Raw genomic sequence first — 27187 nt, 5'->3', positions numbered from 1 at the left:
TCCACCCAGAAACGGACCCCTCGCTGTGATGTTTTGTTGATGAAGAAAGAGTCACCCGAGCTCCTCCACGTCTCAAATGCAGCAGCCTGGTAATGAAATTCAGATCAAATGAGCGGGTCGGGCCGCAGCCGGAGTGGAACGTGTCCCTGTGCCGCGGGCTGCGGCGCTAAGAAAGCGAGCAGCGGTTGACAATCATCCATGAATGCTAAGCTGCTAAAATGATTCCTTCAGATGTTAAGTACCAGCCGCCGGTCCTTTCTGTAATGTATTCGACTCGGTCACCTCGGCGCCACTGACCCATTAGACCCGAGCAGGAGCTTGCCAGTCTGCTGTGGCAGTGTTGTGACTCCAGGAAGAAAACATATCATTAAAGTTGACTTTGCTCTTTAGCGCAGCAACAATCACGACCGCGGATTTGTTTTGTAGCTTCAAGCAAACAAACGCGTTCTGCTCTTTCTTCCAGACGGCTGAGCAAACACGCAATTATCACACCGCGAGTGAGCAACCACGACCTCTGCATCAGAACCGCGGTTCTGCCGAAGGAATCCCATCGCTTTAAAACATTTGGTTGCAGCACAAACAAACTCCCGCCGAACATCGTGAGGATGCACTTTATAAAAGAGCCGTCAGCACTCCGACAGAGACTTGAGTCGGAATGAAGATAGTCGTCGGTTAAACCTGGAAATCCTCCGCCTCAGTGATGATTAGACTCGACATCTGAGTTCAACTGGCACTCAGTTTTCTGGAACCGAGTGGGAGAGTGAATCCCGGGAGAGCAGCAGGTTACACAACATGTACATGGACTTACTTTTATCCCGCTGCTTCTCCAACACACCAACAACTCTCGTCGCTTGACATTCATTCCGGAGGCTCACTTGAATCCAGAGGTTGCTGGTTCCAACCTGGGTGTTGATGGAGCAATCTAGCGGGTTGGACAGTCACCTGTCCATGGTGACATCGCATTAAGTGGACGACCTGCGGTAGAGAAGTTTTGAGCATGTTCAGAGGTGATCTGCTGAAGGTTGAGTATTTCAGTCGTCCATAGACCTGATTCACGTGTAGGTGCCACTCCAGCCAGTGTCACCTTCTGCTCTCCACTGCAGAAGGAAAAAGTTTATTTAAGGTGGTGAGATTTGACCCTCAGAAATTGAACTGAACTGAAAAAATGTTGAAGCTGATAAGGGAAAGAAACTTTTCAAACACGTAATAAATGGAACAGGAAATTTGACCAAAGCAATAATAATAGCCAGTCAGGATTAAAACTCCATCCTGGAAGGCAAACCGTCAACCATGACCAGCAAAAAGTCTGAATTCATATGCCGCCACGGGGACCAGGAAGGTGGCACTGAAGACGGAGAGTTCTGAAAAACAATGGTAACACGGAGGCTGAGGTCCTGCAGCGCTCGTCGTCAGAGATTCATTAAATCGACACTGGAGGCCCAGTCAGAGTCAGAGACTGTCGGGGTGTTAAAGTGCTTCAAAGCTGAGGTCACCACCGTCTAGCTGAGGAACACCTGGGGCACCTGCATCAGCCCCTGAGGTGCTGGGACTGAGAGAGGAATCTGTAGCGACTTTGTTAGTCAAACTGCCTTTTAGTTGACTTTTCATCCTCGGAACCTCCGGAAGGTTTCCCGGGCTTGAGAGGAATTCTGCCTTTCAAGTAAAATAAAAGTAACTCCAGGAAGTGGTGACTCATCCTCTCCGGAAATGGAGCTGTCATGAAGGGAAGTCAACGAATCTGAGTCTTTTTCAGGTAATTCACTCATAATAAAGTGAGAAGACTGGCCACCTTTCCAGGGTGTCCTCAGTGGTTGCTTGGACTGGAGTCTCTGAGCAGCTGTAGACCTGTGACTGAGTCATGTTCTGAGGGAGAACCTGTGCAGGTAGAGCCAGTCAGGAGGTGCAGTTGTCAGTATTCCGAGAGAGAGAAAGACCCGTGGCTCTGCAGCCAGTCTCTCAGCATCTATTATTGCCGGATATTTTCCTTCACTCAGGTCTGGTCTATCGTCCGACCACCTGCTTAAATAATCAATGGTCCAAGAGCTGAAATGTCACCGAAGCTAATTAGAGTGATCTGCTCTTCCCGCCGTGGCATCAATAGTCCAGAGATCACAGCCGGCCCAGTTAATGAGTCTCCTCTCTCCTCGCCCAGCGGAAACAGATTCTCTGGCGTCAGCAAACCTTTTCTCTTTCACATTCTCTCTTTTATGTTTTTCGACCGAAGCACTTTCTCCTCCTCAGTTGAAGTTGGTTTTAGGACTTTTTTAAAGAAGAGTGCACATTTCCGTTTGACTCGGTAATTGTCAGCCGATCAGGCTGAAGAACGGGATGATGGCTGAAGCGACGGTGAACAGCTTCAACTTTCTCCAGCAAAAACACTAAATAAAGAGTCGACACTCAAACTGAGCCGCTATAAAGATGACCACACAGAAAGCATGTCTGGAATTGAGCCGTTTCCTTGCAAGCTTTCGGTGTCGCCGCAACACAGAAACACTGATATGAGCTGCTGATGTGGTTCTATAAAAGGCACCACTCTCTTGCGGCGCTTGTAAATGAGCTTTCATGTGATCACCTCAAATCACGATTGCCTAATCATTCCCTTGAACCCAGAGGCTGCGCCTGCACCGGGTGCAGCGGAATCCCGAGTGGACCAGCGAACGGTGGTATTTAATTGTCTCTGGCTTTTATTGGGGCTGCTTGGCGCTCTTCAGCTGAGTGCCATCATGATGGGGTTTGTCAGCGACTGTTCTCTGACGACACTGGAGAGTATTCCTCGTTTCCAAAACCAATAAAAGTGTTTTTAATTGCCGGTTTGAAAGCTGCTGGTGTCTCATGAATGTCATCCTCGATCACTCCAGAATCCTCATCACCAGACATCAGCGCCTGATGTCTTCATCACTCCAGTTGTAGCTCCGCGGGTTGGAAATGTCCAGCGTGTCGTGCGTTCTGTCGGGGGTCTCCTGGCTTCACTTGTCTTGCTGTGGGCCCCAGTGTCTCAGTGTCCCTGCAGCTGTGGCAGGGCCAAAGTTAAATCCCGGTATTCTTGTCTTCCTCAGGTCCGTGGGGGCGGTGCATGGGCAGTGACTGCGGCCCAGGTGGCAGTCAGAGTCGGGCGGTGTGGTGTGCCCATGTAGATGGCTGGACCACACTCTACAACAACTGTGAGCAGACGGAGCGCCCGTCCAACCAGAGGAACTGTTTCCGTGTGTGCGACTGGCACAAGGACCTTTACGACTGGAGACTCGGTGCCTGGAACGAATGCGTCTCTGTCTCGGCACGGACTTTTGGAAGCCTGCGTCCAGCGACGTGCAGCGGCGGTGAGGAGGGCATTCAGACCCGGGTCGTGGATTGTATTCTCAAATCAGACGGGTCGCTGGCGGATGACACCATCTGTGAATACTTTGAGCCCAAGCCGCGACTGGAGCAGGCGTGCCTCATCCCGTGCCCACAGGACTGCGTAGTGTCGGAGTATTCTCCATGGACTTCCTGCTCCAAAACATGTGGGACCGGTCTCCGGAACCGAGTCCGGAGCGTCCTGGTACCTCCTCTTTTCGGGGGAGCTTTGTGTCCCAACCTCACTGAGTTCCAGTCTTGCAAACCAGGCCCCTGCAAAGGACCTGAGAACATGTACAGCCTCAAAGTTGGACCATGGACTCCTTGTGTCCTTCAGGAGACACGGACGACCCGTCAAGCCAAACGAAGGAAAGGGAAAGGCGAAGGAGGAAGAGAGAAATCTGGAGTCAAGGATCCTGAGACGAGGGAGCTCATCCAGAAGAAGCGAAATAGGAACCGCCTTAACCGGCAGGAGAGTCCATTCTGGGACATCCAGGTGGGCTACCAGACGCGGGATGTGGTCTGCGTCCACAGGAATGGGAGCACGGTCGGGCGCAGGTGAGTCCTGAATATGTTGTGATACTGTTGTTCTCACCAAGAGACAATTCTCTTTCTTACATTTGCAAAACTCTTTAGAGAGTGTTGGGGCGTATGGGCACACGTGAAGATGGCATTCATGATTTCTCCTGTCTTTCCAGCACCTGTGATGGTGGCTTGTTGATTTATTGTACAGCTTTTCCTGCCTATTCTTCATGGTGCAGGGCAACATGGGGCCCAGCTCCACAGGGCTGGAGACTCAAACCTACATACACGCCTGGGCCATCAGAACACATCAACATTGTTCCTGGAATCCAACCCCTCAGAGCTTTGTTATTGAGTTAGAGCTCTGGAGTGCACCGGATCCTATTTTTAGACTCGCTGTGGGGCGCCAACCTCCACCCTGACATCACCGCGGCTTCAAAGTGGCGTGCTTCCACCCAAAATGTTGGCTCTGGATACACAAGGCTTCTAAGAAGTCTCTGCCTGGATGGGGCATCAAACGCTTTATTCCCCAAATCTGCCGTCAGCATCGCGGCACACTGGAGATGAACCTGCTTTCTGACATGACGAGGGATTAGACTCGCTGTCGAACACGCAGTTTGTTTCCTTAATTTGAGGTGTCTGTGCTGCTGAATTGCGTCGATGCCTGTTAGCTGGAGTGCGAGCGTTACCTTGTGCACCACGGGCGCCCCCTAACACTACCTTTGACCCCAATCTGGTCGTCCCTGTCCGCCAGACTTGGTCTTCTCAAGGTCTGCTGGAGAAAGAAGGCGATCTCAGGAGCAGGCTTTTCCAGAAAGCTAACTGTTTGACCACAGAGAGCCCTGAAGCAACCCTCCCTCTCTGTTCTGACTCGGACCTCACTTGGTGTTCACCTCTCGTCTCTCATTGAAGTCAGGTGAAATGTTTGACAAACTGTGAGTCAGGAAGTCTTTGTAACCCTCCGAGGAGATGCTACCAGGAGGATCTGGAAGTGATGAAATGAGGCTGCCCCCCGGTCGTGCTGCAGATCTCACGGAAGGTCATGACGCAAGTTGCAGCAGATGGAGAGATGTTTGTCTGTGGCTGTGGAGAAAAGCACAAGAAGCCCAGATGTTCTTCAAACGAAATGGAAAATGAGGCGCGGGAGCCTCTTGCCTTCATAACACCGGGCAATGACTCCGGTTTGTTCCACTTCTCCTCCCCGAGATCAAATTTCAGCTGAGAAATAAACAAGAGCAGGCGGAATATTGATGCTCTTGAGGCCGCTCCAGTTGTTTTCGCGGGTCCTTTGAAATATCTGATCTGAGCATCAGAGCAATAATGAATAGGCTCGGTACATAATAGATCCGCTGATATGAGTTTTAACTCAAACTGACAGTGTCACTGGTTCGTTCCTGGAGATCAGACGGTGTCAGAGAGGCAGCTTCCAGGGAACTGCAGTGATGGTGAGGTGAACGTCGGCGGAGAGGAACTTCAGACGTTACAGCTGACACAAATGAACATTGTTAAAAGATCATCTCACTCACGCAAGAGACCAGAGTTGACTTTTGACAGTTTGGAGTCAAACCGCCACTGTAGAAAGAGAATATCTCATTTTACACTGCAGCAGAGGAGAGCCTGGGGTCCATGGCAGGACGAGATCATTCAGACTCAGATTGGGTCCAGGCCTGCTAGAAGAATGAGTCCTCTGTTGTGATAAAGCTGCAGGTCAGGAACTCATTCATCCAGGTGAGACTCAGGCAGAGTCCTCTCCTCTGGACTATTGTGGGGAGGAGGACAGACCCGGGACACAGCGGAGATTGTAAGTTGACCTCAGCAGAGCTGAGGAGGTTTCCACTGAGAGGACCTCTTTCAGGTCTCAGATAAGCAGATGATAGGTGGGTGACTTGGTTATAGACGGTCCATCAACAAGTGAGCACAACTCTCCTGCAACACTCCCACGGTCTAGGCCTTATTCTGCTGGACCTCAGAACTGCCCAGGGGACCTTTCCTCTCCAGTGTCTCTGAACTGTTACACAACACATGATTCAAAGAGCTGAGTGGTTGGTGAAGAGGACTGGAGCTGGCAGTTCAGCACGATCCGTGGCACGGCATGCCTCCTTTGATACTGTGAGCTATATGAGACGGAATTAAGAGTAAAACCGAGTGTCTGCTGAAGTTGCTTCCCAAACTTGCAGCAAAATAATAGTTGACCCACTTTGGCGATGAGCGAGCAGTGAAGCAGCGGCGTCTCTCTCGGTCCGTCGCATCCTCCTCGCCGCTCATGTTGATAAAAATTGGGAGCTCTCCGAGCGTGGCTTCGCTTCGGAGACTGCAGAGGTGTTTGTATCCGACGCAGGCGCTGAGAGTCGTGCCTCGCTCCTTCCTCTCCGCCAAAAGTCGCTGGAGGTGAAGTGCCGAGGCAACATCTAAATGAGAGCTTTCTAAATGAAGCAGAGCTGTAATTAGCACTAATAGCTCATCAGCCAGATCGCCTCAAGGGGAAAGACATCCAGGCTGAGCAGCCCTCCACTAACCGTATCACGGGAAGAGGCCTTCCTCTCTGCTGAGCGCTGCTCTCAGAAGCCTAGCTCACATTTGTTTTGTGGTCGTGACTCACACACGTGAGGCTCCATCTTCCACCGCGCTCATGCTAACGTCGCTGCTAATGACCGGGCAGCCAAGGACTCGCGGTCGAAGTTGACGCAACGCAATCTGTTCATTCACGTCCTCCACGGACGGTCGCTCGCGAAGGTGGCTCTCAACACCCGACATGTTGATCATTTGTGTCACTGCAGCTGTTGCTACCTCATACGCTCAAGCTAATGCTAACGCTCATTTTTGGAAACCTTGCCCCTCCAGCTCGTGCGCCCAGAGAGACGTCCCTCCCACCATCCAGTCCTGCGTCCTCCCCAAAGACTGCCAACTGACCGACTGGACCGACTGGAGCCCCTGTTCCAAAACCTGCCAAGACCCCCAGTCCCTCCGAGGAAACCGCACCCGAACCAGGACGGTGCTGCAGTTCCCTGTGGGAGAGGGGGAGGAGTGTCCCCCGCTGGAGGAGACGGAGCCCTGTGGACCTCAAGGGGAGAGCACCCCGCCCTGCGCCGCGTGAGTTTCTCTGTGTTTGGATTGCAGAGGAAAACAACAGCGCTCAGCGGAAGTGTTTAGTTTCTTCTTCAAAAAAGAGAGAGAATAATCATCAGTAAATTTTGATACATAATGTTCATTAAAATAAATCATTAGTTTTTAATCAATGTGTTTAGTTTTTGGTTTTAGATTTGAATCTATTTTATTTTTCTGCTGACATGACTTTGTATAGAAAGCGCATCTATTTTTTCAGTCCTAGAAGTTTCATCTTTTCCGCTGCCGACTTGTTTGATGAAACTTCATTTGTATTTATCTCCCATTTTCCTTTCAAGTCTGGCTGCCTCAGGTCCAGAAAGAAAAGTTGAAGTCTGATCCAGTCGGTGCTAATTCTCTCATTTAATTACTGTGACGAAGCTCCAGTGAGCACGCAGGCGTTTGTGATGGCGACAATTGAAGTGGCCTTTCTGTCACATTTATGCGCCATCCTGTTCCGGCAGGTAGCTCTGAGGTTGAAGCCTCCGGCTGCTGCACACTGAGCCGCCTGTTACTGTCCGCTCTCTTCCTCCTCAGCTTCACCTGGAGGACCACAGAGTGGGGTGACTGCCGGGTGGACCTGTTGCTAAGCCAGCAGGACCGTCGGCGTGGCAACCTGACGGGCCTGTGTGGAGGAGGACTGCAGACCAGAGAGGTCTACTGTGTCCAGGCCAACGCTGAGCTGCTGGATTACCTCGCCGACCTGCGAGAGAAAGACAAAGGTAGGAGAGGAGAACCTCTGTTGATGTCTCTGAGACCTCGAGTTCCTGCAGTAGAGGAAGAAGAGACAAAGTTTTGTCTTCAGGATCAAGTTTCTCTTCCTGCCGATGCAGCAGTCTGGACTCTGAAGTCCGTCGTGCTCTTGCATCACATCATCACCAGCGCCACCGCCATGTTCGTTTTGACGGCCCCATGCACCAAACCGGCTGTAACAAAAGCAGCATCTGTGTCACGTTCTGGCAGCTCGGACTCATTAGGGCGATCTCACATCAAACACCTGCTCCAGGCCCGAGCCCTTCATGTCCGAACAAACACGTTTACAATCCGTGGCGTCTGCCCGAGTCTCCCCTCACCGCTCCCTCCCCCGCTGTGACTGCGTGTTGACATCCTCTTGCTCCAGCTTTCATCTCTCCTCACGAATATGGGGCCAGACTGACTGTGACTCCCGCTGAGACTCGTCAGTGGTCGCAAAGTCCCTGGCTCCTGACACCTGTCAGTCACGCAGCAGCAGAAGGTGTTAAGGACTTTAGCTGAGCCTGAGATTAGAGGCGCCGGGCTGCAGGATGGCGTGCTGGTCAGCAGAGGAGACGGCGATGTGCCCTCGCTGGCCACGCCCATCGCCCAGCCGTCCAGTCTTCTGTCGATGACATTGTTGGGAACCACATCGAGTCCTCGCTCTAATGATGTCATGAAGAGTGAAATTTAAAAGAAACTGAGGAAGCAGTGAATTCCCAAAAGCAAAAGAAGCAATCACAGCCGCGTAAACGGAAAATCCAATTCCTTTTACCTCGTTACGCTCGATCCGCAGACCTGCTGTGCCTCTTGAAGGTTTTAATATTCGTCTACGACGCAGCTGAAAATATGGTGATGGATCGCTCTGGAAAGGGAGGCTGGCGGGGCATTTGTCACACAAAGTTTCCCTGCGTTAGAAATCAGAGTTCATAGTCACGAGGAAGCCACTCGGACGTTACGGACGTCTCGGGTTCTCTGAGTGTCGTGGTGGTGGTCCGGTCCATATCTTGCAGGAGACCATGAACCTTCAGTCTTGTGTGTGGAGAAAGAGTGTGTAGGTCATCCAAGGTCACCAAAGGTCAGCAGCAAAGTAAGCAGTCAGATCTAACTTCTACATAGACATTTAATCCGTTCCGGTGATGTTTCCGAACGTTGGCGAACTCTAAAACCTCGCAACATTCCGGATGACGAGGCGAGCAGGAAGAGGCTGCCAGAGAGGAGCTTTGCTGAAACCTGCGTGACACGCACACTCGCTCTCACACATCCACACGTCCTTATCTTGTCGGCGCAGGATTTCTCCTCCGCTGTCGGTGGTAATCTTCCAGAACGCGTTGGGACGGAGAAGTTTGCTGAAACCGCCGCTTCCTTTCTCGCCTCCCGTCTCTCACGCACAGATCCTGCGGAGGGGCAGAGATAGAGACTCCGGACTTGGGGAGTCAGTTTAACGCCTCCTCGGGCTTAACCTTAATCTACAGGGGAACGGGGGCGGCCCGGGTCGGACCTGAGATGGTATCAGAGAGACAGTGATGTCATTCTCCCCCGTCTCCGTCTGTAATTGGTCAGTGACGAGACATTCCTGAGGCGGAGTGCAGCCGTCAGCCGCGCTTCCTCAACTTAAAAACCAAGCAGTGGATTGGTGCCCTGTGCGGCGCCCCCTGCTGCTGTGGCTGTGTGTGTTGTGGCTTGATAGCTTCCCTGTGTGTTTGTGTAGCTAATAGCTTCTCCCTGTAATCACAGCAGGTCAGAGCCAGAGACAGCAGAAGCCTAGTGTCCCCCCCCTCCTCTCTGTCTCCTTCCAGATTACAGGTGAGTCTTTGAGATAACCACAGCCTCATCCTTCCCCCACTTCCACTGTGCCTCCCTTGAACCCCTCTCACCGCTCCCCGGCCAGATCCATCCCTTTGTACCTCCATTCTTCTTGAAAATGAAACTTTGTTTCTTGCTAGCGAAAAAGAAAAATTCTCGTCCATTCTCTTCGTTCTTGTGTCTCACCACGTCCTGAAACACAGACCTGTCGCAGCGCAAACATTGACTCGACATTTGTCTGGTAGAGCTTAGCACCAAGCGAATGTCTCACGCAGATGTGAAGTGAACTAGTCATATCTGTGGAGCCGTCAGCCTCCAGTGTCAGCACTTGGACCGACACCGCTCATACACGCCTCTGCAGTAAAGCCTGGTCTTTTCATCCCGACCACCAGGATAGGTTTGCCACACTGCAGCGCCCCCTCACTCTCACTAATGGCATCACGCCTGTCTGCTTCAACATAGCGCCCCGGTGAGCACTCAGGCACCAGTTGCATCACCAAACGTCTTTTCTCAATCCAAGATGGCAGCGGGAGCGAAGGCCGCTGCCAAATCACGCCTCGCGGAGCCAACTCCAGCCAGGATGTGTCACTCCTGCACCCTCGGTGTCGTGCTTCTTCTGTGTCGCCGGGCCGAGAGCCAAGTGCTATATGATGCTAGCAGGGGAGCGTAATCACCGCTAATTCATCACTCTGACATGCTAACTGAGAGGCCACAAACAAAACAGGAGACATGAGCAGTTTCCTCCGCTGCCCTCCACCGAGACGCAAATCCATTAAGTTAAACGCTAAAGTCATTATTTGTCTTTGTGTTGGTCCTAGCTTCCCAACCTGTGGAGAACCAGCTCTGTGAAGGCCCCATCCCAAACAGGTCCCAGCTGTGCCAGATCGCCTGCCCCACTGACTGTGAGGTGTCGCCCTGGGGGGCCTGGGGCCCCTGCACCTTCGAGAACTGCCAGGACCAAGCCGCCAAAAAAGGTACGTGGCTGGACCGCACCCGCGTCTTTCAGTTCCTGTTGAACAGCTGGCGAGCTGAATGGTTGATGACGGACGCCTCGATGGAATACCAACATGTTAAGAATTCACGGGGAGGAAGGTGCTTCACTGAGCAGCAGGGCTACATGCTAGTTTCGCATTAAAGACCAAAGCTCTCATATTCCTGGAGATCAGAACGTTTCTGTCATTGTGAAGAGTGCTGGCTTGGATGCACAAAGCTTTGAAAATGAAGTTTTGTGTTGTAGAATAAAAGAGAGCCACCGTGTTTCCAGCCTGACGATGTCTTGTTAGTGTCTTCCACCATCCATGAGGTTTCACCAGCACATGTGACTGATGTTTGTTTACTGATGTTGCAACAGAATGAGAACCAGTCCACCACAGAGCCGTGTGCAGTTCATCTCGATAACAAAGTTGTTAGAGTAGAAAATAGAGTGTAAGATAAAGAGTAGCGTCAGGGAAAAACTGCCCAAAAAAAAAGAACAAAAGTCGTCATTAAAGTGTCCCCTGTCGGGTTAAAACTTTGTAAAGCAACGATTGAAGCTGAGGAAAGTTGAAAGCTAGTGGAAGGAAAAAATACAACAATGTTAGGAAACACAACACAAACCACAGAAATCAGATTCTTTGTAAAAGAATGTTTAAGAATAACAAAGCAACTACACAGTGAGTTGAAGGCCAACATGCTAGTGGCTGAAATGGCTGAAAAAAGTGGATCAAAAAAGACCAATTTGAGTGAAAAAACGCTGACTCGACACTTCGACGACCGCTCTTGCCTGCTGCAGGTTTCAAACTCCGTCGACGACAGATCACCAACCAGCCCACGGGCGGGCCCGGCAGCTGCCCCCACCTGGTGGAGGCGCTGCCCTGCGATGAGCCCACCTGCTACAGCTGGCGCCTGCTCAGTCTGGACCTGTGTGTGCCTGATGACCAGAAACCATGTGGCCCTGGGACACAACTGCCGCAGGTCCAGTGTGTCGACAGCAACGGTGAGAACCGTCTTATGAAGTTGACATCTGACTTAGATTTCCTCGAGGTTTGCACTCTCAGAACAACATTCGTGTGTTTCCGATGTTCCGACTTGAATTGCGCACGTGGTGGTCCACGCCGCCTACGGCTGTACGATCTTGTTGCCATGGTGACGCTCATCTGGGTCTCCAAGTTTGTTAGAAGTTCAGACTTTGTTCTGCTCATCTTGAACAGCCAAAACATTATGACCACCCACAGATGGACATGCATTTCCTCCAGTTGCCACGACAACCATCAGTGCAGAGGTTTTGGAGTGGAAGAGAAGCTTTGTAGGACAGTAGGGGTCACTGAAGAGTCAGACGTGAAGATCCTGTGGGAGTGATTTGAAGGCCACGATCGTAAATGATGAAATGATCTGAGGGATGTGGAGAGGTTTGGAGGCCAGATGATGGGGACATGTGCAGAGGAGACACAGTGTTGGACCCATGGAAGTAGAGGACTAGCAGTGTGGCTGATGACGAAGAAGAAGAGGAAGAAGCAGTGAAGGTCCTTCAATGGCAATTATTATCATTACATCTGAATCAAAGAAAAATGAAGTTGATGGTCATGTGATCTGTCAACACTATGAAAAATGTATTTTTAATGAGGAGGATTTTCACACTTTCAGAGATCCGTTGGTTAAAATCTCAGTGAAACATTAACAACCTCCCTGGAGCCGGGGAACTCTCCAGCATGTTAAACCTCATCTGCAAATGTTGCTTGGACACATCGGCACTAACAAGCAAAACGGGGTTTTAACGGCGCGTTGACATTCACCCGCGCGTCTGACCGTGGAAGGGACGTGTGGTGATGGCTCAGATATATGTGGGCTCTTCATGTTGAAAGACACTCGAGTGGCAGTGAGCGGAGAAAAGCCTTCCAGCGACGGTTTTACGCTCCGGACCATGTTTTATTAACAACCCGCAGCGTCGGCCACGAGGGGATTCCACTAACCCACATTCTCCCGCGACTCCTCTCCAGCCAGGAGAAACAGGCGTCTCAGACCCCTCCTGCAGCATCAGATGCTGTTTGAGTGCAGCAGATTTGTGAGTTGTAAAATCGAGAAATGTCCGATTAAACTTGAGCAAAAACCTTACCTGAGACCCTTCAGGGACGGTGTGAGCCGCCGAGGTCTCTTGGGGAACTCGACGCCTGATTTAGCAATTTGAAGTGGAGCACTATCACTTGAGCCTCAAGCGTCTGAGCCAGCATTGAGGTGGCCAGGAGATGGGGATGTGTGGAAACCTGAAGTGACAAGGGAGTTTTTCGACTGTTGTCCATATAAGTGGACCGAGACCAGGGGGGCGGGTGGGTTGAAAGAGTGTCGATATCCAGGTTCAATAACATTTGTATCGACCAGTGTTCTCCGTCTGCTGCCAGACTGCGTGGCCTTTTCCCTTTATGACCGGGACAGCGCAGCACAAAATATACGACCCACGAAAAGTCCCGGAGGTGGAAAAACTCAAACAGAAGAAATCAATTTTCATCAGAGGAGGGGGCGGACGTGAGGGGATCAATCAAGCGGAGACAGCGCTGCGAGTTTCTCTCGCTCCGGCGGTTGGAGGGGAGTTTCCAACTTCACTGAATGTCTGCGGTCGATTCCCTGACTGAGATTTGTGGAGACATTTGAAGGACTAATCAATCCCTCCGGCGAGTAAATGTGAGCAAAGTCACGGCGGAGTCTTGCCAGCGCTAACTTTACATGACTTCTATGATCGAATCCTCCTGCTTTGGATGACGACTGCTGGTGGTCATAATGTTACCGTACAACACATCCAGTTGTCAGAAGAAGCGTGTGCATAAAAGCAAGAGGAAACGTACGTTTGCAGGACAGAGTCTTCATGTCTGTGCTTGAGTCACGTGGCAGATGCACAGTACAGATGTGCAAGTGGTCTCATATTCATGAGGTGTATGTGCAAGTGCAGTTCAGCTTCAGTTCATGTGCGACTTAAGTGTGCATGGTTGGGACGAAGGTCTGGGCATGATGTTACTGAAGTAAGAGGCTTCAAATGTGCGTGTGTGTGTGTGCTATAGGCAGGACGTGTGTGTGTTTGTGTGTGAGGGGGTGAAAGATATTCTTTTATGTGGGTGCCATATATATCTGCTTGGGTTCCTGCATGTGATGTCATGGGTTTGTATGTGCGATACGGCTCACGTGCATGTTGTTTGACTCACGGGAGATAAAAACCTGGTTTGTCTCCTCTCTCATCCTCAGGAGCCACAGTGGACTCCAACCTTTGCTCCTCCGCTGCTGCTCAGGAGCCGGTTCCCTGCGAGGTGCCTTGCTCCAGGGACTGCGTGCTCAGTGACTGGACATCCTGGTCCACCTGCTCCCAGACCTGTTCCAGCAAGACCATGGAGGGGAAGCAGATGAGGACTCGCTCTATCCTGGCGTACAACGCCGGTGAAGGTACGTGGCTCTTCAACACCAGACGGCGAACCTGCTCGTCTCTTTGTGCTGATCACACCTGACACTAACTCTCCTTCCTCCGTCCGCTGGTCACAGTCACAGCCATGGTGGTGGCCTGGATCACTGTCATGGAGGGTAAACGTCTGTGTCCACATAGCAGCTGGTCCTACCTCCAGATGTGATGTTGAGAGCGTTAGAGTAGAAATGAAGCCTCGAATCTCACTGGGCTGCAGCTGACACGGCAGTCCAGTCCGATTTTTGTCCGAGTCCAACTCCTCATTTTGATCGGCAGATTTCAGATTTGTGCGAACAGACTTGTGGAGCTGTTGTGGTCCAGTGAGAAATGATGCTACACATCAAATCTCTTCTCTAATGTTGTCATTGTCTGCTTCTGAAGGTCTTTCTCGAGTGCCCAAGTTCCCAGAACTTTTTGGTAAATCTCAAAATTTTAAATCTCAGTCTAGTTTCTGTTCTGTGCGTGTGCCCTTGTGCGTGCGTGTCGACAGTAGTGCAGAGAATTAGCAAAGTTCTAGTTACTCTGGTTTGCGTCATTCCAATAGACACGTCTGTGCTTCATCAAATGATGGTTCTCGCAGCAGGGAGGTGAGAAGGATGAAACAAAATGCAGTGAAACAGTCCAAAAACAAAACAGTCTGCACACAGTCTGGTGTTGAGGACACCAAGAGCGCCCCGCCTGGGCAGGAGCTGAAGAGTCAAGTCAGTTTTCTGAATGATTCCGCGCTTCTCCCGGGTGAATATTTTGGGCGGGAGAGGGATGTCAGGCAGCTCTGGCAGAAGCAGGCCTGCGATTCGCATGGCTGGTTTTGCCAAGTCATGCTGGGAAACGCAGGTGCGCCGACTCAAAGCCCCAGAATGCCACTCAATCGCGCTGAAAGCCGTAAGCGTCGGCAATTACTCTAAAACCAGAGCGCCTCTCTCGCCCGGCGCATCGACCCAAAAATGCTCGACTGACTGACATTTGAGAAGAGAAATGAGTCGCAGACACGCGGCCGTAACTGTGACAGAGGGGAAAACAGTAGACGGATGATGTGGCTCCACCAGAGCTGCAGTCGGCGTCAATTTCCAATTCCTCCCACGGGAGCGTCACCCGGGCGGGGCGGAATACAAATGATGGAGTGCTTGTGCGCCCAGTTTGTGCCGCGCCGCCTTCATCCTTGTGTCCTTACTGGAAAGCACAGTGAGGTTAATGGCTACATCAATAGTCTGACTGAGAGGCTCCTACCTTTACGACCAGATGTTCTTTCCACCCGGATGAGTCTTTATCGCGGACCTGGACTTCACATGAACTTCGGCTGACCACCTTCCTGGACAGAGATTCCCAGAAAGGGGCCTCCTCCTTCCCCGTGACTGGGATCATGTGACCTGAGCTCAGCATCAAAGACTGGAGCTCTCCTTCTGCGGACAGACGGGTGTGAGCGCGGCCGGGCAGATGACTGTCTCACTTGCTCACGAGCACAGATGTCCTGGGTGGCGGCGGCAGCTGCTAGCGCTGACTCAGCGAGGCAAACATCATCTTGAGAAGTCGACACAACAAGGTTGTGTGTTTAAACTGCTGGAACCCACCAGCTGGAGTCGCAGCCATGACTGTGCTTCCCTCACAAATGGAAATAAAGTCGTGGAAGACTAAAGCAGACACTTGTGCAGAACATCGTTAGAGAAGCGAGGAAGCGCAGTGATAATTCTCCGAGGTTCTGTCACCTCCAGCTACTCGTTTCATCTGGTTTCATGAATGCGCTAAAATCTTTTTCTATAACGAAGCGAGCGAGCACTGGAGTTCAGTGACGACATTCGTCATCCCATTCCATCGGTAAATGAGGCCTTCTTATGTTGGCAAGGAGCATCCCATGTGTCCCGGGGTTCCTTGCTCAAATTGGCTCCCTCAACCTGCAACCTTGAAATGAAGAGAGACGCACACCTCCGTAGCACTTGACAGCACTCCTCTGACAGCAATGACTTTCACACTCACGGCTTCCAGTTGGGGTGTTCGGGATCGGGATCTGGGGGTCAAGAGGTTAGGGGTGAAGTTCACGTTGTATCAGACGTTAAAACTTTCCAGGCAGAGATTCGGCGTGACCTAACATGACATCACCACGCCATGCTTCCTTGTAGGCTCTCAAAGTTTACTGCCTGTTTACCCTGTGACCGTGGTCTTGTCCCACCAGGTGGCGCCCTCTGCCCTAACAGCAGTGCCCTGCAGGAGGTGCGGAACTGCAATGAACATGCCTGCACCGTCTATCACTGGCAGACAGGTCCATGGGGGCCTTGCACCGACGACCCTTCCACCTCATCCCTCAACACGTCCTCTGGCATTCGGACTGGCGGCGGCGGCGGGGCAGGGACCTGTGCCACCGGCATGCAGACTCGCAAAGTCATCTGTGTTCGCGTCAACGTGGGACAAGTGCCGCCAAAAAAGTACGATTTGGTTTTCTATCCAAGGAAAGTAGCTGAAAACTCTGAAGCCAGCTTAGCTGGAGAGCGTGGCGGCTCGCTGTTTCTGCTCTGAAGGAACCGGGGTCAGGTCAAGCCAGATGGAGTTTAACTGAGAGGAACAGAGAGGTGAGAAGCCACTGTGACTGTCTGTGCTCGCTGGATCGGTCCAGCGTGGCGATGATTGGTCTTCAATCAAGTCCGAGAGCGGCCTCTCACTTCATCTCAGACAAATCTCCGCCGCAGCGGTTCCCACTGATTTGGACACTTCAGCTTTCTGGTGAAGGAGAAGCTAATCAGTGTAATCTGTTCCAGAGGGCAGGAGAGTCTGAAGTGGCTCGGATGGAGGCTGCGCTGTCCCTGTCTGTCTGGTCAGGCTGCCTCCGCGTGAGCTGTTGACTAGTCACCAGGGAATCATGTGACTGAATTGTTGCGTGGTTCTCGTCGCCGGACTTTCCAAACTTGACAGGTCGGAATACCTGAATCCTACAACCCTCAGTGAGTCCTGCTGCTCGGGGTTGAATGAATGGGCGGGTCAAGACAAAAACAAGCCTCAGGTTCACAGCCCTGGGAAAACAGAGCGGGTGTCGGGGGGGGGGTGGGCGCGACAGGACAGAGAGTGGGTGACTGAAGTGTGGGCGATGGAGAGATGGCGTCGCGACACGACTCCTCGCTCATATCTCCGTGGCACAGCCGAGCGAGAAGGAATAAATCATCCCTCCGTCGCTGGGATCCTAATGAAGCCGGCGGTTTTGGGCTCTGATAATTTCTCATTGATGATAATGAGGGTAATTAAGTGGGATTGATACTTAGGGGCAATTTAATCAGCGGCTGATGACAGACACGATGTCGACGTGTCGCTGTGAACCTAGCGCGACGGCAGTGGATGTGTCGGAGGATGAAAAGGTTCCAGTGTTTGACTCGGCGATGTAAGAAATCAAAACGCACATGGTGCTGGTGGAAACAGCTGTGGCAACAGGTTCCCTTCGCTTTCTTCTCTTCAGAAACAATGCAAGTTCTCTTCCTTCCACTCTTGAGAACATGCTACTGCCCGGACTCGTCCTCACCGGCGGGTCTGTTTCTCAAGTCACAGAGACTTGTTTCCATGTGTTGGGCTCTGCAGTGACGTGCAGCCTGTTCCCTCGTCCGACATGTGTATCTGTCCGAGGTCGTGCTGACATAGTTAGCGTTAGCGCCCCGCTTCAGTGCTCTTCTCAGCAGTGGGGACATCCATTAACCAAAGAGGGGTCAGGGTGTTTGCTGTTCAAGGCGGTTCTGAATCACAGCGGACAGCAGCAGATAAAACCAAGATTAATGTCCCGCGGCCGTTCCCGCCGCTGACCCGCGCGCTATCCACTTCCTCGTTCAGGATGTCTTCTTTCTGAGGCAGCGAGGTGTGGGGTGTGGAGGGGGGCGCAGCGGGCGGACACGAGGTTAATGTTGCTGAGTAATTGATTTTGTTTTGCCTGCTTAATTTTTGCTCAGAAACGTTTTGGTTTGAGAGGCGGCTGGAACTGAAGTGAACTCACGGCGCCCGCAGTGAGCTGTGAAGTTGATTAACTCATGTTTGGGGAGAAATGGAAGTGTTTACGAGAGCGCGCCGCGAAGAGAGACGCTTTATGTAATTAAAACAGAGAGAGCCAGGGACACGGTGAGAACGTCTGCCATGCAGCGTGCGGCTCAAGGACCTGCCTCGTGGTCAGCCCGTTCCAAATAGCTACCTTCCATTGTTGATACAGGGTCATAGCTCTGATGGTCTGACCTAGGACAGAGGTGGTAACTAAACTAGAGGGCCACATGAGAAACTGTAACTGTTGTTAGGGGCCATCATCAAAAGAAAGGCAGCAATGACGTTAAAACCTTAAGGAAAAATAGCCAAAATACATACTTAAGTCACAAGGACAAAATGGACCTAATAAGACTGCATGTAAGTAAGTAATTTAATTTGAATATAAATCAACATAACTATGGACCTGCTGTTCCAGATAAACTTATTTCAATATATATTTCAATATTCCTTCAATGTAATTTGAGAAACAAGACACCCACAAAAAATTATAGTCTTCAAACAAGAGCATGCTATATTTCCTGCTAAAGTGGTGGTGGTGACTAAAAGAGAACAAAAAAAAAATTCCAACATATCATTTATAGTCTGACGTCAAAAGGGCCACAGAAATACAGGCATCGGCCTGCATATGGCCCCCGGGCCGCACTTTGCCCAGGTCTGGTCTCGGAGATCCTGACCAGAGCCCCCTCTAACTTCTCTTATGGGAGCCGTGGTTCTGCTCTCTTATCAATGACTGAGCTTCTGTCTCTGAGAGGGTCCAGACAAAAACTCCTTCGTCTTCTTCGTCTTTTGATAAACACTCACCCAAATTCTTTGACAGAAACAGTAAGCCACCGTTCATATTGACGTACCGTGTTTTCATGCAGGGAGACTCAACTTCATTACCAAACTTTGAGGCTGCTTTAAAATAAGTTTGTGATTAAGTTGCCTGGCTGCTGAAAGTTAGCAAATAACGCTTAAGCAACAACAATTCATTCGCAGCACGACTGATTGTTCGACATTTCTTCACTTTAGGATTTGATTCGAGGAGTGTAGGAGTAGGTGGAGCGCTGATTCACGACTCATGGGTTAATGCCTTGATTGAAGTCCTCGTCCCGTGAGGCTGAGTGAGTCAGCTGCAGACGCGCACGTCTCGCCAGGGTCGAGTCTTTTTACTTGACTCAAACTTGACCCTCAAATCGACAGCTGAATCGTCCTTCATGGCTGAGAACTCCAGCTACTGCCTGGAGGCAAACGCTGCAAGTGGCTGCAGATAGTTTTTTCTGCCGTCACTGACTCTGCAGAGGAGATCAGTCCCAGACTCTTTGAAAACTCCCAGAGATGAAAGTCAAAGAGGAGCTGGTCCTCAGCAACAGCAGTCCACTCCCCAAACTCGCCAACGCAGAGGCGAGCGGGGGGCGCAGTGAGACACGTGCACACAGCGATGTAATGAGTGAGGAAGCCTGTTGAGGAAGTGAGTTTTCGCTCAGGATGACAGGCGCCTCCCAAGATTGATTGCCCAATTAATCGTGTTTGTCCGCTGCGTGTTGGTTAGCTCGAACGCAACAGCAAGCCGCGAACAGCATCCTGCAGGAAACGTCTCCTTGATGTCGATATCAGCAGCTGTGACCCAAAAGTCCCAACACAAGTCATCGTAGTTTAACTTGGATCGGTGGGCACCATCCTGGTCGTCATCCTGTCGTCTGTAGCTTCAGTGTTTAGACACCAGGCCCAGGCTCGTGGCTCTTCAGTTCCCCTCGCTTCCTGTTTCTGATGGAATGACTTCCTGTGACCAGTGCTCCCAGACAGGAAGCTGCACTTAGTCGCACCCGTTTGTTCGGCTCCTTGTGAAAGTGAGAGAAAGTACCAGTGCTGTCCAGAACATGAGCTCCCCGTGTCGGTTGGGTGGCGCTCTGTCTTACTGAGCTCCTGAATCGCACACGTCGCCTTTTGACTGGCAGATTGTGGGAATGGAAGGTGTCGCAGCAAAGAGCGGAGTTAATGAAAGTGAAACTTTCTCATGACGCGTGGCATCTACTTAAAGCCTCTCATAAACTGGCTTCTGGATTTACAAGTGCTGACCCGACGTCCTTTAGCGCCACGAAATGGCCGACGATAAACGCGAGAAGTTATAGACACCAGTGCTGAGTGCAAAAATCAATATTTGGCCGCGTAAAGGAAACAAGTGCGGCTTTTATCACTGAATAAAAGTGAAGCAGAGAGAGAACACAGATGCATAAACACACACACACACACAGAGTCACCAAAGCCTGCCGAGCGTCACGGTTCATTAAACACACTCACACAGGAACGTTTGGTACTTGGAGATGATAAACGAGTGCGACACATTATAATTATGTTTGGTAACATAAAGCATGGCTCAGCAGAACGTTTTCGTCCTTGATGTTTATTGACCACTGGTCGCAGACCGCAGGGACTGGAGCTGATCATCCTTTATTGACGGTCCATTGATGCTCTGTTTTAGTTTTATATCACTTTTAATGTGTGAGATTCACGTGTTATTACCCGACACAAAACTGTAACCAAAGTCATCCAGGAGCCCAGACGCAGGGCCTGATGGAAGTGATGTCAGTTGTGTAGTTTCCTGCCATCATGGAGCTCTTGTGCAGCCGTGTGATGAGGTTTTGATGCAGCCGTCACTAATCTGTCGACCGAGGGCGTGTTTTGAAAAATGAGCAGATGGTGAGCGGGATGAGTAGCGAGATTTCCATTTAATGGTTTTAGGAGTCAGTAAACACAAACGCTGCGGCGTGTCAGGGTGAGGGCAGAGCGTCCCTGGCCGTCAGTCACATGTGGATACGCTCCTGCTTCAGCTCGGAGCAGCCGCTTCTTCTGAAACCCACTGCTGGTTCAAGGTCGCAGAGCAAACAGGAAGTGCCCTGCACCAGGAAGCGAAGCCAGACTAGGTTTGATTCAGTCATCAGAAGCCCCCCCCCACTGCCTCGGACTGTCAGAATCAATAAGCGGCCGCTGATGTTCTCGCCTCACACCGTCGGAGATACGACCCGGAGGCGCTGACATATTTGTCTCGGCTGTGTTCCCCATTTCAAGCAGCTCTGACAGCGTGTGTGTTTGCATGTGTGTCTGCCGGGGGCTGCTGAGGGACAACAGCGAGGATCCATCTGTGGAGGAGACGGGCCGCATCTGCATATGTGGGTGAAGGTGGCCATGTTTGATTTGGGGAGGGGGCTGGGCTTCAGTGAGCAGCAGATGGGGGAACGCCATGGAGGGATGGAAGCCAAGACCTTATGTGTTCATCGCCCACCTGATCTCACCAAACAGACGCTCACAAACTGAGGAACTGATTTCCTCGACATGCAGCATGCCTACCTGTGGTCACTCCCTCTCTGCAAGGGGATTATCACATGACACTGATAAATATTGGACCGACCCTGACGTGTCCAACTCAGCTGCTCCATCATCCAATGGATCACTCTCACGTGTGATCCCATTCAGTCGGACCCATCTCCTGGATATGGATTCGGAGCTTGACAATTGAATCCCTCTGCCAACTCTTTCTTCACTCTAAATGCCAGTGAAAGACACTGCGTGTGACTCAGTGCTTCCAGTCTCCCTCACCCATGTCTTGGGACTCCATGAGCCAGTTTGGAATTCAGCAAGTCCAGGACCCAATCTGTAGAGAGGTCCGACTGGATGTACTGTATAGGGAGCCCTCTAGTGGTCACCAGCGTCACAACATATATGCAGATGCATGACAATGTTTGACTGCTGTAGGACTCAAAAGCAGATCCGCGTCAGAGAGACGTGTCCCAGAACTCAGACAAAAGAAGAGACCCTTGTTCAGACGTGTTAAATGAGGAGCAGATGAAATATTAACCTGAGGCCTTCAGAGGCAAGCATTGGTCCTAAATCGATGTGACGCTGTGAAAGTGAGACAAAACGAGTCGAGAGGAGACGAAACATAAAGAGGATGAAAAATGCATGGAGTGGAGTGGAACTCTGAGAGTTCACCTCTCTGTGGGCTCCACATTCACTGGCTCTTACTCATGACCTCATTTTTGTGTGTAGAAGAGCGACTATAATTGAATTTTAATCATCTGCATTTGGATAATAGAGTTCATTAGTGGAGCTTGAATAAGACTAAAGTGAAAAGTGAAGCATATTTTCCAGCCACAGAATCTCAGGGTTAGCATGTGGGAAGACTGAATGAAGTGCAGGAATCAAAATGTGGCATAATCATTAATGAACTTGAAAAACAGTGGCTGTCAGAGTGACTGGAACAAGAGACCTACCAAGGGAAACTGCTCAACCAGCGTCAGGGCAGGAGGGAACTGAAGCATCTGTATCTTCATGGAGAGCTGAAGGACGTCGAGTGCCTTTAAAGGAGAGTTGAAACATGTTTACTTCAAAGACAGTCAAACATGGAGAGGAACTCTCCGTCTCTGGAGAGGAGCCGCTCGACGACGGGATCAGAAGTCGCTGCGCTTCATCTCTTCATTTCCATATTCCACCACAGACCCCTGAGAGCATGCACGGGGACTGAGGGAGGAGCCGCGGGGTCAAAGGGTCAAACCCAGCACTCCACTCAGCCGCTGATCCCCCTGATATCTGAGCATCCAGGATGGACTTCATCCGAGGATGAGAGGAAAACGTCTGTCTTGATGTGAGATGCTTAGACGACGTCTGTCACCATGGCAACGAGGACTGTCTTTGCCAACACTTTGAGACCGTCATCTTCTCACTTACAAACTAGACTCACACGTGCTGCTGACGACCAGAAATAACTTCAATCCACGAACAGACTCGTTTCAGAGGGACTCCTGAGGCTCAGCCCACATCCTGTTGACTAATGTGGTGGACTCCTTGATAATAGAGTTGGACTCACTCACATGAGTGGGATTCCATGAGTTGAAGCTTCCTTTGTACTTGTCGCAGGTGTGTACGATTCATTGTTTGGTCAAGTTTTAACTCCTTCACTTGTTGTATACTAAAGCAACTCTAGAAATATAGACTGACTCACACGTGTGGTAACTTTGAGTCATCCATCTGGACATTTGTGACTTGGCAGTTTCATCAGCGTGGGCAACATCTGGTTTAGGCATTTAGGTTAGTATGTCTGGCCCAGATGAGTCATACCCACTTCCTGCAGAGAAGAGTCACTTTGAAAGTGACTCAGCAGCTGGACTCCAGGGTGCGACAACACAATCCCACACGTCGGCCGGCTTGGTGTCAGTCAACCCTAGTGGCTGAGAGTCACTAAGATGTTCCTCTGATTCCTTGAGTTGAACCTACTTCCTGTCGAACAATTTGGGTCATGTGTGACTTCCAAGATCAGCGTGATGAGTCATTAGAGTGAGTATAACAAATCCGCTCATGAAAGCCTAGTCATCCGAGACGGCGGTCGATTCACTGGAGTTTAGCTCCATCACTTGCACGTTTAATTTGCCGTAAGCGAATCTGCAGTGGGGGGCGTGACTCATAGGTTAATGTGCAGATCAGACTTGATTTTTTTTGTCGCTCTGAGATTTCGCAAAACAGCTTCATGCACCAAAAAAATTGGAAGTCGTGCTGAAGTGCCCTGGAGCTAAACACCTGTTCACCCACTCAGCTAACTTCAGTCGCTTGACGCTGAAAATGCAAATGAGTCCTGCCCGACTGCTGACCCGCTGTTTCACTTCTGTTGCTCCGAGTGAGAGAAGGAGCCGCCGGTTTCGCTCTGCTCCAGAGAGGATTTACGCGGACTATTAAAAATAAATCTGCTCTTGTGTTGACGATCGCAGTTTCCCTGTGACGAACCTGCTTCTCTAATGACTCAGAGCTGCATGGAGCTGGAAGGAGATGCTCACTCTGACTCAGAGTCTTTAACCCTGGAGCTGAAAAGGAGCGACGAGAACAGCAACAGACACCATGCTTTCTCAGATCTGCAATGCTGAGCGCCACTCTCATTGTTGGTTGATGTGCTGGGAATCTCTGCCCCGTGATTTGTGAAGAGAGTGCGGGCGGGGTGGCAGCCACGTGAGGGGACGCAAATGATGTCGGCGGTTTCTTTGTGTTCCCAGGTGCCCAGACGGCCCCCGACCGAGCGCGGTCCGGTCCTGCCAGCTGCCCTGCAAGAAGGACTGCATCGTGACCCCCTTCAGCGACTGGACTCCCTGCCCGGTCTCCTGTGATGCCGGTACCCGACCTTAGCGGGACTCCCAGAGTGATGGCCTGGGGGGAAGATGAGACTGGCTAACTGGTGTTTTCATACTCTATAGCTGGTGTACCAGAGAAGAGGAAGCAGTCGAGAAAACGGCTGATCATCCAGCTGCCATCCAACGGTGGACAGGAGTGTCCGGAGTTGCTGGAGGAGGAGCAGGAGTGCCAGGCCCCCAAGATCTGTCCTGGATTCAGGTAACAACCTCAAACACCGTCAGTGGTCTGCAGGGCCAACCTGCTGCGACTCATCTGTGATTCTGACTCCTCTACTCGCTTCAGGTGGAAAACCCACAAGTGGAGGAAGTGTCAGCTGGTCCCCTGGTCCCTCAGACAAGAGCGGCCTGGTGCCCAGGAGTCCTGCGGTCCTGGACTTCAGACGAGAGGTATCACTCCCAAAGTTCAACTCAAGGCTTTTAATGTTCTCTGCACCTTGACTCGCAGTCTCTGAGGTCAACAACCTTTTAAAGACCAAAGTGTCAAGACAGCGCCACTCAGAACTTTGTAACTGCTCTAAACCTGATCAGCTCTTCTCTTCCTTCTGAAATCGAGTTATCAATGCGAAAAACGGGAGGTCATTCTCGCAGGGGTTTTCTGATGAGTCATCCTCCTGTGACAATGACATCATCAGTAGGGATGAGCAGTGACACATATTTGAATCGGGGCTGAGAGTGTGAGAACAGAGATGCTGTATCTCGACTGAAGCGTCTCCACATCCGTCGTCGTCGAGTCACGTCACTGATCATCAGGTGTCGCTGCAGTTGTACTCTTTTATCACCTCCAGCTTCAACATCAAACCCGCTTTTCCCCCGAGCTCAGCACAAGCCTGGGAACGAGGAGCTCCGCCGCGCACTGCGTGTCATATTTGCTCGACTCCAGAGGCGGATCGTCTGTGCCGTCCCGGAGGGCTTGGTTTAAAAAAAAAAATCCAATTTGGCGAGGTCACGCCGCATGATCAATTTCATTATGTTCCCTCTCGCTCAGGAATTCTTTATTGGTGTCTTGTGCGCTTTGGCTGCTGTTTGTGTTGAGGCCAGCCGTTACATGTCAAACGAGATTTCTACCAATCCTCTCAACTCCAGATTGTTTTCAGTGTCAGCTGGGAAGGGTGTCAGGAGTGGGATGTGGCCGTCCTGAAGACACGTTCAGGACTGTGGTTATGAGAAGACGTTACACATCTTGCACTCACACAGCAAAGTCTCCTACACACTTCCACATGAAAGCGAAAAGCTGCTCCATATAAGAGCGCTGCACCTGATGCGCACATCTCAACAACAAACTGCCGCCTGTCTGCTTCACAAAAGACTCTTGATGTTTATTGACAGCGAGGAAACAAGCAGCAACTCTCTAACTGACTTCCTGTCGCTCCTCCAGCCGTGTCGTGTCGCCAGCTGGACGGGACGCAGGCCGACATCAGTGCGTGTCTGAAGTTTGCCAAGGCCATGCCCCCCATCACGCAGCGCTGCCAGCTCCCCTGCCAGGACGACTGCCAGCTCACCAACTGGTCCAAGTTCTCGTCCTGCACCGCCGACTGCGTGGGCGTGCGCACCAGGAAGAGGGCTCTGATCGGTGAGTGACCACACGCCGGTCCAGTCACAGTGGAGGTCTGCGGGTCAGGTGGCTCAGGTGGCGTCACTCCGGAGGTGAGGCGAGCTCTCCTGACTCAGCTGAAACCATGAAGTCAACTTTCTGAGGACCATGACTTTGTCACTCCGCAGTCCACAATACTGGACTTTAGATCACAACAACTCCTCCATGCACACATCAAAGCACGCTCCTTCAAACTCAGCCACACCATCGCAGTTCACTGAGTTGATGCTTTTAGGGGCTGGAAGCTGAGATGTGGAGAAGCAGACTTGTGACTCATGGGTTTATGTGGCAGGACTCGAGCTTCTCTCTCAGCGAGCAGCGCTGACTCCCATGTGGCGCTGCACTTTAGTCACGGTCGCTAACTAGGACTCACTGATGGGCTCTAGTGTGGCGTGGGGGTAAACATGACCTTTAGAGCGACTCATATTGCCACACTCATCGATACCACGCTCAGACACAATTAGCAGCGAGCAGCTGGAGCCCAGCTCCCAGGATGTGACCCCAGCAGGGGTCTACTGCCTCAGAATCAGGAGAGGACGTCGCTGAATTATCTTCCAGTGCAGGCTGGGATTTTTAGTTGAAATAATCTTTTAATGAAGAGGGTCGTCAATCATGTGGAGCACACAAACAGTCGCGTCTGCAGTGGCGTGGGAAGTGCATGGGTTTCTTAAGAGCAATGAGGAATAATGTTGTGCTGACGTGTCATTAAACTGAGGGAAAAGATCTTGGTGATGAATCAAGAAAGAAATCATCTCAGAGGTCTCGATGTTGATGAATCTTTGTTGCAGGTCGGAGCAAGAAGAAGGACAAGTGCAAGAACACGCAGATGTACCCGCTCAGCGAGACCCAGTACTGCCCCTGCGACAAGTACAACGCTCAGCCGGTGGGCAACTGGTCCGACTGCATCCTGCCCGAGGCGGCGCGGCTGGAGAGCACGCTGGGCCTGAAGGTGCAGGGCGACATCAAGGAGTGCGGCCAGGGCTACCGCTACCAGGCCATGGTGTGCTACGACCAGGACAGTCGCCTGGTAGAGACGTCGCGCTGCAACAGTCACGGTGAGTCTGGATGTGTCTGAGGTGCCGAGCGGGTTTGAATCCTCTGAGCTGCCGTTTGGCTTATAAAGCGGCGGATTGCGCGGCTGCCGCCCCTGCCAGCTGCCTTCTCGCTACACAATATCACTTCAGGAGGCCTTTCTCCTGCCCCAGTCGTTTACTCCCACTTGTTGCTCCTTATCTGGATCCCAAACACTTGACAGAGAAGCAAACTGCTCGTGAAATTGCTGTGAAATAGAATGTGGGCGACGCCGGAGTGAATGCATCAGCGGAGAGCGAGATACAAACAAGCTCTTGTTGTGTGACTCACAGTTGTGCGTCTGTTAATCTGGGTGTGGGTGTGATTGTGTGTTTGTGTGTTTAGCTCCCAGCCTCCTGGAGCTCTGACAACGGCTGAGTGTTTGGAGAGGTGGACGCACAAACAGAAACACATTCAGAAGTTTGCAGATTGGTTTCATTCTCTCTCTTCCTCCGA

General features: G+C 51.3%; 1 protein-coding gene across 1 annotated transcript in view; it reads left to right on the top strand.

Moving 5' to 3' along the window:
- The window catches only part of LOC128772128 (thrombospondin type-1 domain-containing protein 7A), an 84311-nt gene that overhangs the window by 34332 nt on the left and 22792 nt on the right, over positions 1 to 27187 (top strand). The window contains exons 2-13 of the mRNA XM_053888230.1: positions 3057 to 3891; positions 6697 to 6945; positions 7495 to 7679; positions 10314 to 10469; positions 11267 to 11470; positions 13705 to 13899; positions 16083 to 16332; positions 23935 to 24050; positions 24133 to 24268; positions 24353 to 24456; positions 25445 to 25639; positions 26449 to 26715. Of these exons, the coding sequence (XP_053744205.1) occupies positions 3057 to 3891; positions 6697 to 6945; positions 7495 to 7679; positions 10314 to 10469; positions 11267 to 11470; positions 13705 to 13899; positions 16083 to 16332; positions 23935 to 24050; positions 24133 to 24268; positions 24353 to 24456; positions 25445 to 25639; positions 26449 to 26715 (2892 nt within the window). The remainder of the gene's footprint in view (positions 1 to 3056; positions 3892 to 6696; positions 6946 to 7494; positions 7680 to 10313; positions 10470 to 11266; positions 11471 to 13704; positions 13900 to 16082; positions 16333 to 23934; positions 24051 to 24132; positions 24269 to 24352; positions 24457 to 25444; positions 25640 to 26448; positions 26716 to 27187) is intronic.

The sequence above is a fragment of the Synchiropus splendidus genome, chromosome 15, assembly GCF_027744825.2.
Source record: "Synchiropus splendidus isolate RoL2022-P1 chromosome 15, RoL_Sspl_1.0, whole genome shotgun sequence".
NCBI classification, from domain to species: domain Eukaryota; kingdom Metazoa; phylum Chordata; class Actinopteri; order Syngnathiformes; family Callionymidae; genus Synchiropus; species Synchiropus splendidus.
This window is presented reverse-complemented; position numbering and strand designations above follow the sequence as displayed.